The 20,288-nt window shown below is 35.5% G+C and overlaps 1 protein-coding gene across 5 annotated transcripts in view; it reads right to left on the minus strand.

Annotated features, from left to right (window-relative positions):
- PHF14 (PHD finger protein 14) overlaps positions 1-20,288 on the minus strand; it is a 164,521-nt gene that overhangs the window by 46,053 nt on the left and 98,180 nt on the right. For 3 of the 5 annotated variants that reach the window (XM_039548156.1, XM_039548154.1, XM_039548155.1), the window contains exon 17: positions 8,616-8,733. In XM_039548156.1, coding sequence (XP_039404090.1) covers positions 8,616-8,733 — 118 coding nt within the window. Of the gene's footprint in view, positions 1-8,615; positions 8,734-17,640; positions 18,941-20,288 lie in introns of those variants that run through there. The other 2 variants (XM_039548157.1, XM_039548158.1) reach the window with 2 other exon arrangements.

Consider the following 20,288-nt stretch of genomic DNA (forward strand, 5'->3'; position numbering starts at 1 on the left):
TATTGCCCTCCTGGAAGCCTGTATCACCTAACCCAAGAATTTAATCAAGACTCAAAAGGTTTAAAAATTCAAGTCAGTTACAAGCTTTTCATTCACACTTTTTTTTCAGGCGTTTCCAAAATCAACACATTCTGCTACCTAAGTAAATAACAACCAAAATTTCCTAACAGATTATTAACTGCAAGTAGTGATGGTCAATTATAATTTATTGCTAAATTTGTTTATGGCTCCACTGTCAGCATGAAGTCCCTAATTACCAATACCCAAAGAGCTCCTTATTTTAGGAATTCTAGAAGCAGGAAGATGGCCAAAGTAGATCTGAACATACATCAGTGCTGTAAGCTATGACTCTTTGGAAGCTACCATGTAGTAACGGTGACACGTGTGTATCTTCCTTTTGTGGCTTCACTTGAAAAGGAATGTGAAATTGAGAAAATCTGCATTAAAACCAGTATTTCTGTGTCTTACATTTCAATGTAGCATCTTCAATATGCAAAATTCACTGTCACGATGCTTCCCAATACTGTACATATCTAGGAATCAATTTTCAAAAGCACAGAAGAAAGTCTCCAGTTCTGTAAGGTGCAGTCAACCTTGTTTCCTCTGTCCTTCCTAGACACTATTCCTCTTTCGACCTTCTCAAATTCTTTGAGAATATGCATAGCTGCATACCAAAGAGGATGTACAAAATCTTCCTGTTGTGGTGCACTGCTCAGAACTCAAAAACTGATTTTGTTTTTTTATTCTCTCATGCTGTGTTAGTGTAAAACCACATTCAGTGGCTTTATTTCAGTCATGACACCAGCTGATTTCTGGATTTTTTCCAATTGCAGCTAGCTCCCAGCAGAGATTTCTTGCCACTCAGTACTACAGCAGCAGGCAACATAGGCTGTAAATTCATTTTGTCATGGCTTAGGAAGAGTAAGTCACGATTCAGTAGCAGAGCTATTACCCAGATAAACCATAATTGTAAGCAGATTTTGTTAGAAGCATAACCTAAAGAAGGTACAGAGTAGCAGCAGCATTTTGAACACCTGCCCATGAAGAGATTTTGCTTCCTTAGCCACTACCTTAGAGTAAGTAATATTTATTATACATTAACTAGAGGTTCAGTCGTTTAAATATTAGATTGTGTATGTTTAGATTACATGCATTAAAAATGTACAACTACTATGCTGTTTATGATTTGTTCCCAGTATTATATTAATCAGGTACCTCTTAAATGTTCCACTGGCAATTGGACATGGCTATGTACTTTAACCAAAGGGATAGTTGTTGACCAAGCTTGTTTCTAATTTCAGCCATCCAGCTTTTTACGTCAGTAACATACTTTTCATCACAAAAAAGCAAAATGATCAAGAGAACTTATGAAAAGCAGGACTAACTCAGTAATAATTTGATTTGTGTGATACTCACAAAGCCTTGTAAAAATTGATTTGCTTCATTTTTGTATTGTGTTTGTGTGGCAAAGTTTTGGCAGCAGGGTGGGGGGCTGCAGGGGTGGCTTCTGTGAGAAGCTGCCAGAAGCTTCTCCTCCATCTGATGGAGCCAATGCCACGTGGCTCCAACAGGGACCACTGCTGGTCAAGGCTGGGCCCATCAGCAACAGTGGTGGTGCCTCAAGGATAACGTACCTAGGAAGCAGGAAAAACCTGTGCAACAGCACCTGGAGAAAGGAGTGAGAGGAACAGCTCTGCAGACACCAAGGTCAGTGCAGAAGGAGGAGCTCCCGGTGCCAGAGCTGGATTCCCCTGCAGCCCATGGTGAGGCAGCTGTGCCCCTGCAGCCCATGGAGGATCACAGGGTTGCAGAGATCCACCCTCAGCCTGTGGAGAAGACCCACACTGGAGCAGGTGGATGCCCAAAGAAGGTTGTGATCCTGCAGGAAGCCCGTGCTGGAGCAGGCTCCTGTCCCCTGTGGAGAGAGAGCCCGCTCTGGAGCAGGTCTGTAGGCAGGACTTATGACCCCACTGGAGCAGTCTGATCCTGAAGGACTGCACTCTGTGGAAAGGGACACAAGTTGGATGGAGCAGCTTGTGAAGAACTACTGCTCTCACACAAAGAACAGGGTACAAAGTTTCAGCTTTGGAAAAAACTCTATGTTGTTGGGTTGTTTATGAAAAAGAGCAAATAAAGGTAAGCAGCAAGGGATTTCTTCCTTCTTCTGCACAACAAAAAATACGGGGAAGAAAATGAACTTGTAAACCAAAAAAATTTTTGGACCAAGTGTCATTAATATGGCTCTTTTCTTTTTTTTTTTTGACAAAAAAAGCCTCATTTAAAACTGCAGCGCATATTTAAATCTCAACTTTCTAAGAATATACCACTGGGAAAAGAGACTCTTAGCAGGTTTATTTTAACTGCTGGTTTTTGTCAAAGTTTAATGCAAAAAAAAATTATGTATTTCACTTTGCACTCCTAATCGGTAATTTATTTTTGTAATACTTTTTGATCGATCTCAATGTTATCTTTCAGAATCAGAAATCTGGTTTTGCATTAGAAACAACAATAATACATTTGAAAAAAATAGCCCTATATTCCAATTTCTTTAATCTGGCTGGTATTAGTTGCACTATCTGTCAAAGAGAGACTATCTCAGGCAATGATTTTTCATGTGAAAGACAATGCTATATTGTATTGCTCATTTCCTGCTACTTTTTTTTAAATACAGTTAAGCTGCACCCAAAAAGTACAAGAACTAGAAGCCCATGATGAGGATCTGACAGTCAGCACGAGAGAATATTTGAACTGGTAAAATTGATTTTGATGTGAAGAAGAATCAAAATATTACAAGTAAGCACGTGTTCCACAAATACTTTCTAGTGCTTAACCTTTTCCTTTTTTTTTTTTTTTAATTAAAACCTAAGCCTCCCACCTAGACTATGAGAATCTTCTGCCAACTAAGTGTATCTGAATTTTTGGATTAATTTGGGGATTTACTACCAACTAACTTATCCACTATTCATAAATCAAGTCCCATCTTAAGTTAATTTCAAGGCTGATTATTTTTGGAACATAGTATGGTATAAATTATTCATTACATAGATGTAATAAACTTGTTTGCCAGAAAATAAGAGAGGCTGTGCCAACTCATTTTTTAAAAATATGATACCTGGGGAGCAAATATTAAAACACATTTGGCAATACTTCAGCCAAGTGATATTACCACACACTACGACTTCACCCTTTTTTTTTACCATCTTGGTAGTGAAATCCATTTCTGTGCCAAGGTTTGGCATTACTGAAGTTCTTAAAACAGTGAATAAGTGGTGTAAGGACTTGTGTTAGATTTTCACATGGCCTGACAAATTTGGTTTATTTTCTCTTGTTCAATTCTAAGGAAATCACTCCAGTACCAAACTTCTACTGCTCTTCACAAACCTAGGAAGGCAACAGTGATTTCAAAACCAGCAAATATTTTCCAGTTGCTGTATTAAAAAACATCTTTCTTTCCATGTCACACAAGAAACCAAAGTGCTAGTTAAACTCTCCTCAAGAAACTTTAAAATAAATAAACACAAAAATGTTTAACTCTATCATTCTCTATGGCCATATAATAACACAGATTATAATATTCACACCTGTGGAAGACAAATGTAGTTAGTGAATTGCACTACGTAATTTGTTTTTCTTTACCTTAAAATACTCCTAAGTTCTGGCTGAAAAATGTTGCATAGAAACTGAACATTTTTTCCCATTATACTACGTTCTGCTTGAACCAGCAAGCAGATTTATTAGCAGTGTTCTTCTATCATTTTTCAGCTGCAGTGCTGGGTGCCATGATGGCTGTACATTTGCTTCTATGTTCTGTCCTCAAAAGAAGGTGCAACAATCTCTGTGATTTAAGGTGACTAAGTAAGGGTCATCCTTTGTCAGAATATGTAAATGAAGCAAGTTTGAATTAATTCTAAATAGGGATTTTTTTCTTTTTTGCATACTGTTTTAAAAATGATTTTAGATATAACTATGTAAAATTGCATTGTATTGAATGATAAAATAAGCACATGTAAAACATATTTAAGGCAAGATTAAGCACTATATTACTACTGTGTGCCAACCTCATATGTTACATTCAAATAGGGGTTCCTTGTATGTATACACATTTTCTCCCTCTTCAGCTCAGAGAATTCAGCAATTTTACAGGTTGGGCCAATGGATCCAAGTTGGGCAAGACCAAACAAGGAGAAAAAAATTACTAAACATTTGAAAATGTTAATTTTGTCTAGTACTTGCAGGAGCTCTATGGTGAGACAAAGATAAAATTCAATTTATTGCTATCAACTACTTCAAATATAAGGTCAAAATTCCTTTTTTGCCCATTTCTGAAATCATCACTTCAGTTCTCATGCCTTGCAAACCCTAAAAACAATACTTTTTCCTAATTCTCAACCCAAATTAATCCTTTTTAGTAACCCTCGACAGCTAAATCAGAGAAGGCAGGGGTCCTAAGAAAGAAAATTAAAAAATCATAGCATGAAGTGATTAAAGGCTGCAAAGTCACACATAGCCAAAAAAGCACTTAAAGCACTGCATGACACCGCAACTTTGGTATTTCTTAAATTTTGGGAGGTTAACATTAGGAATTTTGGGTTCATTGTTTAATTTTTAACACACTTGTGAAACTATATGTGTGAGGAAATGCTTCCTGCATTTGGAGAAAAGTCATAAGGAAAAAGATGAAATTCCATAAACCATAATGAGATTGTCGCCTGCCCAACTCAGGAGAAGATCAGACACTTCTGTACCCCTCACAGACCTTTTTAATCACCAACTTTATTTTTGATTAGAATAAAATTCCATGGACTACAGGAATTGAATCGTGCACTTCTTTCTTTTCATCTGACCAAATCTAAAGGTTTGAAATATATTTTGCATATTAAAATTCTTTTAAACTTAAAATATTATTTCAAACATTATATTCAATAATGCAATATTACAGTGTCCAAATACATTTGCATTTTCACCACGTGAAAGCAAAACATACCCAAAGAAATGCTTCTACTTGGCTAATAAGCAAAATCCATGATTTTTTTCCAACACCAAATGTGTACAGAAATATATTACTTGCCAGGGTTGGTGTGTTGTGTATTTGTAGTTCCAGAAAGTATTTCCTGGGTGGTTTAGATGAGATGCTGACATATATACTGACAGCTTACTTCCACTGAAAAAATGCAGTACAGTAAAGAGATTAAATAAAAGGAAGCTAAACAGAAGTCTAGAGATGAGGCAGCTGATCTTGCAGCACTCAAATAATGACCTGACATGTACACTCAGCACTGTTTTTCAAAATAGATTACGTGCAAAGATGAGCAGATAGAAACCTAACTAGCATGGTCAGTGTAACCACCATGATAATATGTTTAAACTCCTTATTGCCTTGGTCCTCGCAAAATTTTAAAATTGGAGGAGATATTTCAAACAGTACTTTTTCACTGGAAGGCAAGAGAAAGAAGCCTACATCTAATAATAAAGACACCTCATAGTGAGATCTTACTGTACATAATGAAAAAATGGTCAGGCCACATTTATTCCTACTAAATATTACCATGTCATGATATTGAATAATTTAGTTTACATTTTATTTATCTCTCTTAAATTCAACTAGAACAACTTGAATCAAGTATCTACATTAAGCCTGAATACCACTAGTAAGAACTATCAAGAAAGTCATGATTTATAGTGGTGTTTGGCACTCCTGAAAGTGCACTGCAATCCTTTTGCAAGGTGGATGGACAGTGCTATAGAAATGGAGACCTTATAAGTTTATTTCAGCTTTCATGTGATATAACAAAATCTACAATGTTTTTGAGATGAAAGAGCTTGTCAGACCTTAGTGGTGAGCATCACCCATTCCAAAGAAGTGACAGCAAGTATTACCAGCAGAGAAGCTGTTGCCCTCATGCCCTACAGCAAAGTCACTGTCTGTCTATTATTTGACAGGCAGGGTAATAAGGGAATATGTCCCGCTGGTGGAAAAACTGACACAATTGCTGGAGAGTCCTGTGACGAGGATGAGCAAAATGGAAGTAGCATGTCCAATGTTTGTGCTAGACAACAATTTAAATCATATGTTTATTACTGCTAGATTACATCCCTTGTACTGCTGACACCTGCAAGTGCTTGGCAAAATCTGAAAATAAAATAGCATTATTGCTGTCAGCAGAATGCAACTTTTCCTGAACATCTAAAATTGAATTTCATAATTAGAAGTAAAAACTAACAGCCATTATATGCTCAGCACTATGGTCTCTCTTGTCATTGAAATAGTGTCATTTACCTACCAATTATTTTCAAGGCCCTATAGTGCTAATGAAGATATATGGTTGGGGAATTTAAAAATGTGTATTATATCAGTGATTTAAACTGGACCAAAACAAATGAACTAAGTCAAAAGAATGAAAACTAAACAATAGTCTCCTCAGCCAAAGCAGGAAATCCAATCACATTTTGCTGCTATAATCCATACTAGAAACTTCCCTGTGACACATCAAAAATTGGATGCAGTGAGTGACTGAGAGCCTGAAATCACTGATAGCTCAGGCTTGCAATTCATCCACAGGTCAGGCAGAGTGCAGCAAATGACCCAACGTTCTCTACACTTGTTCTCTTCTGAACTCCCAAGCACATATCTGAGAGACCACCCCCTCTGAGGAGGGGTAGAAAAAGCCTTATCATGTCAGCTCCTTCAGGCTGTGAAAAATCACAGATATATAATACAGAACCCTAAAGCCACGTAGAACAAAGAATTTGAAAATTATGAAGTACAAAACAAAGTCCTAATCCTTTAAAAAATAGGTTCACATAAAGGCTGAAAGGAGTTTAACTTGATACCATGTTTCTTGAATTTATTACACTGCATAATACAAAACAGAAAAAAGCTACCAAGAAAGGTTTTGAGGAACATACAGGGCAATTTAGTGTTATCAGAGAAATTTTTCTGCATAGCTGTCTGGAAAAGTTATGTGAAAGTGACTAAACAAAACCACAAGGAGTCCCCATAAGACAAGTTTTTCAGTATCTTTCATATTCATTACATATTCACTCAAATGCAATTCTAATTGCCTGTACTTGAAAGCACAAGAAACTTTAAATTTACTCACTAAAAATCTTTATGAATGAAAATCGGACAAAAGAACATTTTAAAAATTTCTAATGATCACTAAGATAACACAAAATATATAATCATTCTACTGATAAATTTTGTTATCTCTTGAAAACATTCAATTCTTCAACACACCTTAAAACTAATACACACCCCGCAAGAAGTCCATCATAATTAATTTACCTGATAAAGTAGCTAAAAAATTGTACCTGATACACGGTGTACTGATCTTCAGGAAAACACAACTAGAAATTACAAACCCTTGAATTTTTTTGTTTACTTGGAAGTCAAAAATACAAGAGACACAAGATTTTAACTGATGTTATCAGAACCCCATTTTAGTTTAAGCAGGTGACAGAAATTCAATAACAATTTTAATTCACTCTTGGAATGTCTCTTGCATGTAAGTGGTATTCAAGAAAGATTGCTTGATGTCCAAACTGCAGTGGACAGGTAATTTCTGATGTCTGTCTCTGTACCTCCTTACAAAAGAACAATTTGGTTAATCCCCCAGGGGGTAACTGAGCAGTATATTTTTGCAACTGGAAAGGGACACTAGCAAGCCAAAAAATGATACCACTCCCTGAACGTTTTGTATCTGCCAATCTTAAAAATAAATGCATGAAAGAGTTTAAGTATCCAAGTATGCTGACAAGTAACATATGAGAACATCTCATCACAGCTGTGTCCCTGTGTATCCAAACACTGAGGCACTTACTAGGTAAAAGATTCTGTGAAATACAAAGAAAGTGGCAGTAGCCTGTAAAATCTTGAAGACTTGTAAAACACTCTTTTATTTTTACACTGAGGTATCAGATGCATTTATAAATCCAATTTTGAAAATCAATTAGAAAGTGTCTCTTCAGAGATTATGGTGATGATAGAAAAGAATGCCAGTGCTAAAGAAGCTTCTGTGCAGACAAACAAAGAATCAAAATCTTTATTTTTTGAAAAGTCAGTACTACAATAGAATACTATTACTTTCAGTATTATTAAACAGCTAATCCATGTCAAAAATATAGTTCTAGTTTTACAATGTTATATTTGAACAAGGCATGCCAATAAATACAAAGTAACCTTCATATGAATTTTCAGTGAAAGAAAAAGGTTTAGCAATTTAAATCACCTTACTTTGTTTAGAAAACACATGCCTTTTCTATCTGTGTCCGTAGAGGTTTGTATTCTGTAGTATGCCTGAAATACTTTTTCTTGTCAATATTACCAATGCTGATACAGTATCTGTACTCACACCCTTCTCAGAGAGACCACAATGTCAAAAACAGGCATTTAGTAAATACAGGGGATAGTAAAATTCTCTTTATTAATTCCATTTTGCATACACTCTGGGTTTTTTTAATACCTATTTTAAAGAGAATCTGAAATCTTTATTTTATGACCTTCTGCTGTTTTCCAGAGCAATCCTATGCATAGCATTTCATAAAAAAACTGCAGACACTAAGCAAAACTCCTAAAACCAGAATACTTCAACTATTTTTAGGGTGCATTAACTTACTTTGGAGGATGTAGAGTCACATTCCTGACAAATCCATCCATAGCCAGTCTGTTTAGGAGACTTTTTCAAGGGAGGGTCTAGACAGCCAAAATGGTAGCAAAGCCTGCATTCATCACACCTGCAAGAGAAAAACAAAATATATATTTATATTAAATGGCACTTCTGTACTATTTTAGATTGAGCTTCCCTGCAATTCTCAGCAGAAGATTTCCTGATCCATTATCATAATAAAGAAAATCAATTTTCTATAAGCGGTAATTTTAAACAGCCACTTCAAGTAGGTTCTGCTTAATCTGGAATATTCTGATGCAGACACTCATGTATCACCTTTGTCATCATCTTATATAAATGACAACATTTCAAAGACCTGAAAATTAATGAAAAAAAAAAGCTTAAATTTTTAGATACTTCAGTGTCATTCACTGCCCTTTTTCATCAGAAATTTTGACTTTTTTAGACAGTGACAATATTTATTTTTCACAGTTTTAAGACAATATTTTGCACATGTAGCTTTGTGAAAAATTCACTCATATTCAATAACTCAGGTATAATTTACAGCTATGAATTATATTTTTTACACCAGGACTATGTGGTTGATAAACAAATGCACAAAATATTTTCTCATTCACACTGAATTTTCTGGAAAGAGGCATTAATTTAAAAGGATTTCACTGTGATCTTTCACTTATAAAAGTGCTCCGTGTACACACAACAAATTTACATTCTTCTTTAATAAACCTTTCATCAGTGTTTTATACTATGCATAGTCCACAGCAAAAGCTCAAAAAATACAGCATAGCTATTGTTAACCTACTTTTAATGTACCACCATAGAAAAGATGCTACAGTAGAACAAGTGTTTCATTAAGGGATTTTTAAATCAGTACAATAATAGGCTCAAAATGAGAAAAAGATTTTTTCAAAGCAAATAACAGAGATTTTCATATACCCTACTGAATTTCTCTTTATTTGCATATCCCCCTGTATTCCTTTGTATGAAAAGGAAAGCTTTTTTCAAATTTACTTTGCCACAGTCTCTTCATTAAACACTCTTAAACTCTGAATTAAAGCCAATATAAATGAGTGAAAAATAAGAAAGAGCAAATGTTTAAAAATCAAATTTTTAAAGAAATCCACCACACTCTCTGCTTTCCTGGCCACTCATTTTCTCCTCTACAGTATGCACAAACACAAAAATGCCAAAAAAATTGCAGTAATAGCATGGCACAGGCATCATCAGGTCAAAGACAGAGGAATATAATTTACCAACAGAACAGACAGTGCACTGCAGAAAGAGGATTCAACTAACAGAACATACTGCTGCGTTAATAGAACAAAATGTTCATGTGACTTCTCCAAGGATTAGTCTCCAAATAAAAAGAAGTAACTGTTTTGCAATTATGATTGCTTAAGCTAAGTAAATACTTCTGTCCTCACTGCCAAGGCTGTGCTTTCTAGGAGTCACATGAGCACTGGTAAGGGTGTGGCATGTACTGTTTTCCACTGAATAGAAATTAAAAGCAATAATCTGACTATCCACAGGATGCAACACTGGACTGACATGGTTTTGATTTTTTTTTTAAAATGATAGGACTGCTTAGCAGTGACTCTTAACTCCAGCACAAAGCAAACACTTAAAATAGAAAACCATTCTCATTCTTTAAAGAACAGAAGAGTTGTAATGTCAGAATATATTACTTAAAATCAGGAATACATGCGGTTTTATTTCCTGTGAAAGGTATATTAAAATAATAAAAAGGTTGAGAATGGGAGATGGGATAGGTCACACTCCTAAATCCCAACAGTGTATGTGACCTTCAGCAAAAGATTAAGCCTCCTTTGAGCCTCAATGTTCTCATCTGTAAAGGAGTATATTTTTACTAACCCATTAACCTAACTATCTGGAATCTTATGCATGTAAGGGCTTGCACTTGAGCAGTGCTTATCAGAACTCCCTTCATGTAAACTTAAGGATCCTCTTAAGTAACAGAAAATAAAGAAACATACTATTTCTGACTGATTTAGAGTATTTTCAGAGTTTAATCCTAAAATCTACATTTGATTTAAACAGTGTCAATTTAGACTTTTTTATGAAGCAATTGCTTTATATGTTTCTATGTTCAAAAGAAAATGTTTCCCCTTTAAAATTACACTTTGGCATCTCTTCTTACATTTTTACCATTTTGTATCTAGAATGTGGTACTTCCTGACTGTACTTTCAGCCACGTTTCCTCAGAATACACTGAGAGAATTCGCAAAGCCAGGTTGAAATAACCATGACATTGTGAAATTAAATATGGACCTCAAGGCACCATTCTAAAGCTCGATGTTTTTAATATTTATTGTCATTAGTTTTGATCACTTCAGAGTGTTTAGTTTCGTAGAAGAAAAACTGCATTTTGCTAGAATGAGTTAAAAACATCTGCATGAAAGTTTTCAGATACTAATAGCTTCTATCCTCATCTGTACAGCTGAGGAAATGCAAATGAGTATTTTCATATATCAAAACATAAAAAGCTGCATGGTGATAAAATGTAACTATACCAAATATTTTTAAATGCTTGCTTCCTACTGCTTTTTATTGGAATATGAATTCTGTATCAGAAAACAGAAATTCCGCAATTCTGAAGTTCCCAGAGAATGATGCTGAAAAAATGGATGAATACACACTGTACCTTGGTTAAAGATGATGCTCTAGCTGTCTGGCAATCATTGTCTGCTGAGACTGACTGGGGACAAAATGTGAAGCTTACACACATCACAGTGCAGAAAAAAAAAATTGGGATTCTTAATTCTTAATTCCAAAAGAAAACCTTACACCTAAGTTAAAATGGCACTAATAAAACAAGATTAATCCCTCAAGTGTATACTATTAGTTGTGTTCTTTTGTCTAGCAACATAAAAATGATAAAAATCCCACTGTCACATTCAGAAAATAAGAAAGCGACACAAAATACAGAGTACTTTCGACTTAGTTATAGAGAATGAAATTGTTGGGTCACAAAAGATGTCACGCTGACAGTCTGGCAGCCTGTCGGTAAATGCACTCACAGATCAATCACAGTCCAAACACTCACTGAGCACAGGAGTCACATGGCACCATCATTTACAAGTATTATCCACTTCCATCCTGAAGATGGCCTAATACGACAAACAAAACTGTTGGGATGGGGAGGGGGGGAAAGGGAAAGAAGCCACTTCCTCCATATTACAGGTTGTTGAAATTTTTACCCTTGTGCATTCAAGGTCAAATGTTCAAAACAGTCCTTAAACTAGCCAATATTTTATCTTGCTGCTATTTATGGATAACTATTTTTGTGGTGAAGCACAGGACTTACAAATGCAATTAAGTGGTGGGCCCTCTTCAGTGGCCTGGTTAGCTGCTGTACTGAAAACTTTGTGGAAATAAAAGCAGAGCTCCACACGAAGACAAGCTAACCTAACCTCCTAAATTACCTCTAACTGACAGGTAATTGCTAACTATCAATGTTGCAACAAGCCTGAAATTACTTTATGCATCAAAATTAAAAATCACTGTGTTCCTCATTCCAGCAATTAATGAGGATAGATATATGCCCACTAAATACAGAGAAAATGGAGTGTGAAGAAGAAAGGCGAATTCTGACATAGTTATGATAAAAAAGTTTTTAAAAATCCCAAACAAACATGTTTTACTTACAGAAATATAGAAAGCAGGTCAGCTACATCTTCACAGCAAGAAAGCTTGATTAGGCATTTCCATACCTGAAATATGTTTGCTTTGTTCTTTAAAAGAGATCTCCATCTGCTCTTGCCCTTGGATTGTTTTTATTAGTTTTTTTAGCAGTACAGCTGGCTGTCCTCAAGCTCTACATAACTGCATTTTCGTGTTCATAATTAACTAATTATCCACTAATCAATAGTGTAGATACTGATTTTACAATGTAAATGAGATAAATGAGATAATGGCTGGGGTCAATCTCATTTTATTTACAAAGCTCAGCACACACATCCAATTTCATTACATTGCATCTACGTGCACAGGAGGGAGTCTTATCAGTTGGCCTCCAGAAGTCCTCCTGCAAGCACTGGGGAAAAAGACCTGTGCTTTTACAGAGGAGCAGTGAATGCAAAACCCACCCGTCACTGGCACATTTGTAAGCCACTGGTTAATATCATCGGAAACCACGAGGAGCTGATTCAGCCAGAGCGAAGAAACCTATTTTGCATTCACGAGACAGCATCACCCATCTATAGCTGTAAAAGTAATTACCTACATGTCCCTGAAACACAACATTAATAAGCTAATCTTTAAATACAACTTTCCAAATATGCTTCAGAGACTACAGAAAATCTCACTTATGTACGCATCATTGCACACTGCCTGCAGTGTCATGCCAAAAGGTACCATGGTGAACCAAATACAAAATTGCAAAATAGATATACTACTCTCGATTCATCACAAGAGCTTGGGAAGATTTACTTTAATGGAAAAAAAATATTGATACATATAATATAAAACATTGATACATATCATCACCATTGAAAGTAGAGAATTTGTCACATAAGCCTTACTCTGACAAACTTAGAATTAGTTAGAAAAAAATTAGAAGTAAGCCAACCCAGAATTTTTAAACTCTAAGGGAAATGCAGTGGGATGGGTGTGTGTACATGCACCCACTTGCTGGGAAGATGCAACACAATGGCTACTCCGGCACCTGCGCAGATTTAACTACTGATAAGCATCATCCCTTGCTGGCTTGTTTTGGACCCCATTTCTGACTAAATGCTCTTAGCACCTGAAGAAGAACATAGGTTCTTCTCAGGCACGGATCTCTCTCCCCTTTAATCCCTCAGTGTCCAAGTGCTGAGTCACTCCAAAACTGCGAACAGACGGAGACGTGCTTGGGGGTTCATTTTAAATTGCAGCCCGTTCTCAATTTCAGATGAGCAACTTAAAAACAGCCATGACTGTGTAAGTCACTGTCAACACTTAGATTCTTATTAGCAGCTGTATGATATACCCAATAGAAAGAAGCACATAAGCATTCTCAAAAACCCAGAATAAATCAATGCAGCTCAAGTGAATTCAAACTGTAGAACCAAAATGACTGACTTCAGCCTGGAGCAGCTGAGGAGTGCTCCTGGGATACCTTACTGCAACCAGACCACAGGAGTGATAAATTCTGGATGACAGGAATGAATAATATGGAGTGGGTTGCAGCAGCAACTCTTACGTGTCACATCAAAGAAGGTACTTTCCTGTGCCCTTATTTAAACAGTAAAATTCAAGAGCTAATGGTGAAATAAATGTATAGTCATCTATTTAGTGCACTATTATTAATGCTGTCCAAGAAGTAGATTTATTCTAGTTACTGAGGGAGGAGCCCAAAACTGTAGCATGTTTTCATTACAGAATATGTGGATAACACTCATCTTTTGCTTCTGACATTTCTTGAAACAAAGTGAAAATAAGCAACGGTATGACTTAATATCTTACCCTACCATTCTACACCAAAACTCTTCAATTCAGGCCCATTAATTCCAAAACAAATTACTTTCATTTTGCTGTGATATGTCACAGGTCAAACACAAACCAGAAGTGATGCTGTACTATATTTAGACTCTGAAATAGAAGATCTAGATTCTTATCAACTCCTTTGTTTTTAGGCAAAAAATTGTCAAAATAATAAAACTCTATTTAAGTATAAAATGAAAGAAGCTAGTTCTCTTCTTCCTGATTGCTACACTTTTGCCTTTGCCTATAAGTGGTATAACAATTAAAAATGGATGGTCATCTTGCAGTTCCTTGTTCTACAGAACAGTTTTAAGAAGTCTATTCACATAGGCCAGTCAAGCTTTAGGTGACTTTACCACCAGGAGTATGACAACATTTCAACACTAAAATTCTTATGTGACTGCATATGCATAAATTGTTGATTATAAACCAGGATATAGCCCAACTATACAGCCTCTTCACACACAGGTACTTGTTATCCTGAACAGCTCTCTACCTTCACAGATGCTAAAAGTTCAACCACATAAAACGTTAAGGAACTTCACCTAATTTCTAAGTTAGAGCTAACTTTGCAGTCAGTCCTGTGTCGAGTGGGTGGCTGGAACTGATGTCCTTCAGAGACTTCTCCAACCTACATCTTTCTGGATTATAATATTCTCATAATTTTGATTTAGGTAAATGAAATACTCTTTCTGGGAAGGATAATGCTACGGTATTACACTAAGTAATTAAAAGTCACATTCTAATTTCTATTTTATCAGGTACAATGCAAGTACACAAAAGGAGGTCTCTCATTTACATAGTTTATAATGGTAGATGACAGAGTAGACTATCACTCTCTTCTGTTATGCCTGGAAAAGAGAGGGCATGGCTACTGTTGAAAGGTGAGAGTTACCAGATGAGGGATGATTATTGCATTCTGGTTTTTATTTTTACCTACTACTGATGAAGACAGTGTATGGGCAAGATGGACACACAGCCTGACAGAGCATGATGAGCTTACTGATCATCAACTAACAGTAGTTTCATTATAAGGTACCTATGTGCTTTTGGATATGGGAAACTGTCTAATCTCCTGTTTACTTAAATTTCTGTCCAATCTCAAGGGCATTAATAAAAACAAATAGCGTCTATCAATTATATCACAAAACTGTGAAAAAAAAAAAGCATTAATCTGGCAGACATCTGTGTAGCTAAATTTATTACGTTAAACCCAAAAGTGCTGCCTAACTGATTTAACTCATGATGTTAATACTAAATCAAACACCCCCTCATATCCAAAAACCTAACACTGATTATTCATGGGTAAAGAAGAATTTGAAAGGGCTATCGTTATATGTCACTCCTATGTAATCTGGATTTTTTCTGAACGGTCTACACATCATTTGCTTTAAGAAAATTAAGTTTGTGTGTACAAAATGAATTCTAAGAATGCTGAGAAGAAACTTTATTTACTATACCTGCATGTGAACAGCTTTCTTTCAGCAAGAAGTGTTCACTTTTCTCTCTCACAGGACTGCCAAACTATACAACACATGGCTTTGTTAAATTAGTTCGCAAAATTCACTAATGGCCCACATATACAAGTGAAATATAATGATAAGAACACTATTTCAGATGTGGTTGCTTTTGTTAATACACAGCAACAGTCCAGAGCTTCTATCTACAGCATTTTAATGTTTAAACTAAGAATTTCTGTGAAGATGATGACTCTATGACATGCATGAAGGTAATAAAACACCAATTACAGACACTGAAAAAGTCCTTTGACAAATTGAAAAGTGTAAAATTTAGGAAACTATCACCAAATGCTGCATTTGTTTTTCTGGAGTACATTCTAGTTGTAATACATGATTGCATCTATAGTGCCACTCTCAGGTGTTCAGACTATTAACTCTACTGAATGGTGTACTGCTTATGAACTACTAGAGAAGTCCATTATAGTTTTGAATATTCCCTTCAAACATCTTTCAAAAGGTGAAACGTCAAGTGTTAGCATCTGGCTTTCAACATAATGATATGGGGGGAGAGAGAGAAAGAGAGGAAGAGACAGAGAGAGAACGAAATTCTACAAGGAAGCTGTACTGGGGAAAAACATAGAAAATACAGCAGGAATTCATCTCAGGACTTCAAGCATGCCCAGGAAAATATCAACAATACTTGTAACAGTATTTAACACTAATTAGTCTGTCCTTAAAATCCTCCAATAGCAGAGATTACTGAACTTCCCTAACAAACATCTCTAGTGCAAGTATTCTTGTTATTAGAAAAAAACTTTCTATTGGCTAAATCATCTTGATACAATGTTGCTTTTTTTGGTCTGACCAGCTTTGAAGAATTTTTTTTTCCTTCTTTGTATCAACTTCTGTCTTTATCATCTTTATATTAATTTAGGCTTTTTGCAGATTTTCCACCTTCACTAAATTAAAGAAATATTAATATTTTAAGCTGTTTCAATTAATGTCTCCTGTGGTCTTCTTATCATCCAATTCAGTTTGCACTGGACCTTCTCTGTTTACCAAAGTGGACAGGATGCATTAGCTGAGACTTTGCAAAGGGTGAGATACTGGTCTTCTGAATATTCAGGAGGAGTACTCCAATGCGTTAAATGTAACACCTCTCTTTGTATGTGTCAGGTTTGATAAGTTTGACCCACGTTCTGTGATCTGTGATCCAGAGTCCCCCACCCTTTCTTTTTTTTTGAAGTTACTCTTGATATCATAATCACACAGTCAACAGTGATTTGCCTTTTCCTTCCTGCACTGCACGCTTTTTCTGAAGGCTTTCTTAAAATTTCATTTTTAATTTTAACACTATAGTCCCTCACATCCTACTGTCATCACCTGCAAATGTAACCAAAGCTTTACTTCAGTATCTAATACACTAAAGCAAAAATTAACAAAAATATCGTAATACTGAAACCAGGAGAGCTTGAGTGGAACCCAGTGAGCTGAATATCACTGGACAGCGAGTCCATGGTAGCTGGGTTACTTTCCTAATCAGCTACATATTTTATTGCAGCTTGTCATGGTTTAGCATGACAGTAATAATTAACAAAATCTCTAACTTAAAGGAATGTCACACACAGAAGTATTTTGAAAGACCTACTAAAGCCAAGATAAGCTACATTTATCATTCTCTCCTATCCACAATATCTAGACCGCTTTAGTTTAATAAATGATCATAAATCATAGCAAACTTTACTTTTTCTTTTTTTTCCTAAACTCAGCATGATGTATGGGCAAACATTTCTTTTTCCCCTTGCTCACACAGCACTTGGACACAACTTTTTACTTTCAGAATACTGCAGAAGTGGTCAATAAACTTGGGTCCTTTCTTCCTAAAAAGGATTCATTGATCCTTAAAGATCAAATTCCTGCATTAGCATCTACTTCCTAGTGCAAATTTCTTTATTTTTAAGGTGTCTTTGTGTTCCTTGCCGATACAGAATGAAAAGCATTTCTAATAGTTCCAACAAAAATCTTAACTCTGAGATTCTCCCACCCCCTTTTTAAAATAAAACGACGTGTTAGACATCAGGTTAATTTTATTTAATATAATAGTCAAACATGAAATGCCCTAGTAAGATATGACTTGTAGATAAGTGTACATAAATTTGTATATTCTCCTATTACTTATTACAGCATTTAATTTCTTTCTTAAGTTTAAAAAATACTTTCAAATGGAAACGTGCCTTGATAGATGACAAAACCCACCATATCTCAAAAAATTCAAAGATTATAGATCATAAAGTTACAAGTGTGATTGCATTTGAGCAGAATTTTTCCGAGCAAGTTCAAGATGAAAACGATGAAGATGTCAACACTCTGATACTGTAGATTTAAGAACTGTATCTGTACCATTTGAAGATCAAAATACTATGTGTGCATCTACCAGGATATATACGGACGGAGACGAAGATCTCAGCTGTCACGCTGTGTGATCAGTTCTTCATTCCTTTCCCAACTTACAAAACAATTTCGTGTTTGCATTGGGAGGAGATAAGCTTGTCCTGAACACTGCCAGAGAAATAAACCAAATAAAACAAATGTCTGCATATACTCAATTTTTTCTTATTTAAAAAAAAAAAATTCAGAAAGAAGTATAGGTGTAGTTCTGTTCACTCGAGTGTCTGGAGTCAGAAACAATTTGTTCATACTAATAAGCATAAAATCAATTTTTCCATGGCGAATCTATTCCTTCAGAATAGTAAGTCTCAAGTGTTTTACAGGTCTCATTATCACTGAACATTTATTTTTTTTACGAAACAATCCTTTTTACAGTAAGGTCTATGTACAACACAGTGTTCTATATAGGAATGTTCTTATTAAACTGTATATAAGAAGAGTGGCAGGCAGATGGCAAACCATTGCTTATTTCTTTCAGTATCACCATAGAGGAACACACAATATTTAAGTCCCACAGGCTTCTGTCACTCTTCAGTGAATCCAAGCATCGTATAACATCATTTGCCAACGAAGCACAGGGGAAAGAGACATTACTTAATAGGACAATCCTGACAAGACATTTATCCGGGATTTTTCAATGATGCACATACAAAATGTTCCTGATTAGTGCAAAAAAATGCAGGCAAATTAACTACCTTGTCAGTCCAAATAACAAACCAATCAATTACATTCTATCCAAGCCTGACAAGCAAACTCAGTGTTTTGTCATAATAAGCTTATAGTTGAGACAAGGTAGCTGTTCTCCTTTACTTTAGGTATTCTATTGAGAGCTTTATCCACATTTAAAAATCCTATTATAAAAGGTTTCCACGATTGCCTCCGAGGATGAGTTGTGGCAGAGTTGTGTCTCATGAAGGGTATCTACACAGTAAAGTGATAAGAAAAAAATATTAACATTGAAAGATCATAGCAGCTCTCCTCTGTCTTATGAAACATTTTAACATCACACTAAATTTAAGCAATGTGTATGCTCAGATCCAAATACTTAGACACCCACACCAAATTTCAAGAGTCTCTAAGTGTCAAAACATTAAACTGAGTTAAGTATAGCATCCTTGTAACTTTTTCTCAATACAGCTCAAAGAACAAAGGCAGTCCACCACAAGACAGAGAAGGAAATTTTCTTTTTTTTTTTTTTAATCATAAGAGCAACAATTTAATACAAGTAGGCTTGATAGTGAAACTAGCATTTTTACTCAGATTTGAAACCCACAGAAATGCAGCTACGGGATTGACTACAAGCACAAATAACACGGGTACTATGTTATAACCTTAAAAAATGCTTGTTTTATAGAATAGCATTTGCAAGAAAACAAGTCTTAGGATTTAGGAAAGACTAAGTAAGGAAGGGTTTCTTTCAAAAGACATTGTAATAATTCAGTACATAAAAAGCTTTAGTCACTTCTGAAAAAATCTCTTTGAGCCAATAATTCCAAAGTCTTCAAAGCTTTTTCTTTTCCTACTTGTACTTCCTGTCTTTTGACACTCATGACATACATACTTTTAAAGAATGCTTTTTTAAAAATCAATACAATTTTAAAGTGCTGATTCTCTACACTTAAACTCCTTAAACTACTTGCCAAACAGCAAATTAATGTATCTTATAGCATTGTGAGATTTTAAGCAGGAAAGCATCAATGTTGTCTTTAAGCTAAGCAGATACATTTTGAAAGAAAGACCGATATAAAGTCTCCATCACCACATCTGGTGGGTTTTAAATAAAAAAGAAACTGCTGTCATACTTTGATGAAATATAACAGTCTGATGAACAGGAGCCATCTTGTTGCCACATGTTTAAACAAAAATTCTTTGCAACCAAATTTTAGTTTGATTATAAGGATTTTGAGTCTAAGAATTAGAGGGACAACAAGAAGTACCACATGTAAATCCACTCCCAATCCTCTCTTCATCTCTTACTTGAGACACAATTACAATTTTAAATTGGGTGTCCTGAACTGCAATTCTACAGTGCAACTTTGAACTTCTTACGAAAACTGAAGAAAAGCTTAGCTGTAAAATAGAAATACTCTTCATAGTCATCTTATTACAATCCTCATCTTTCACTGAGTGCAACTAGTTTTGTTCTGACAGCCTCAGTGGGTAAGGTTGACATGGGTGCACAGTGAAATGCAGAAACTTGAAGGGTAGCATCAGAAACAATTCAAGATAAACTGAAGGTCTATTTCTCTACCTCTACCTTCTCAGCAGC

This window comes from Corvus cornix, chromosome 2 (genome assembly GCF_000738735.6).
Source record: "Corvus cornix cornix isolate S_Up_H32 chromosome 2, ASM73873v5, whole genome shotgun sequence".
Classification (NCBI taxonomy): Eukaryota; Metazoa; Chordata; class Aves; order Passeriformes; family Corvidae; genus Corvus; species Corvus cornix.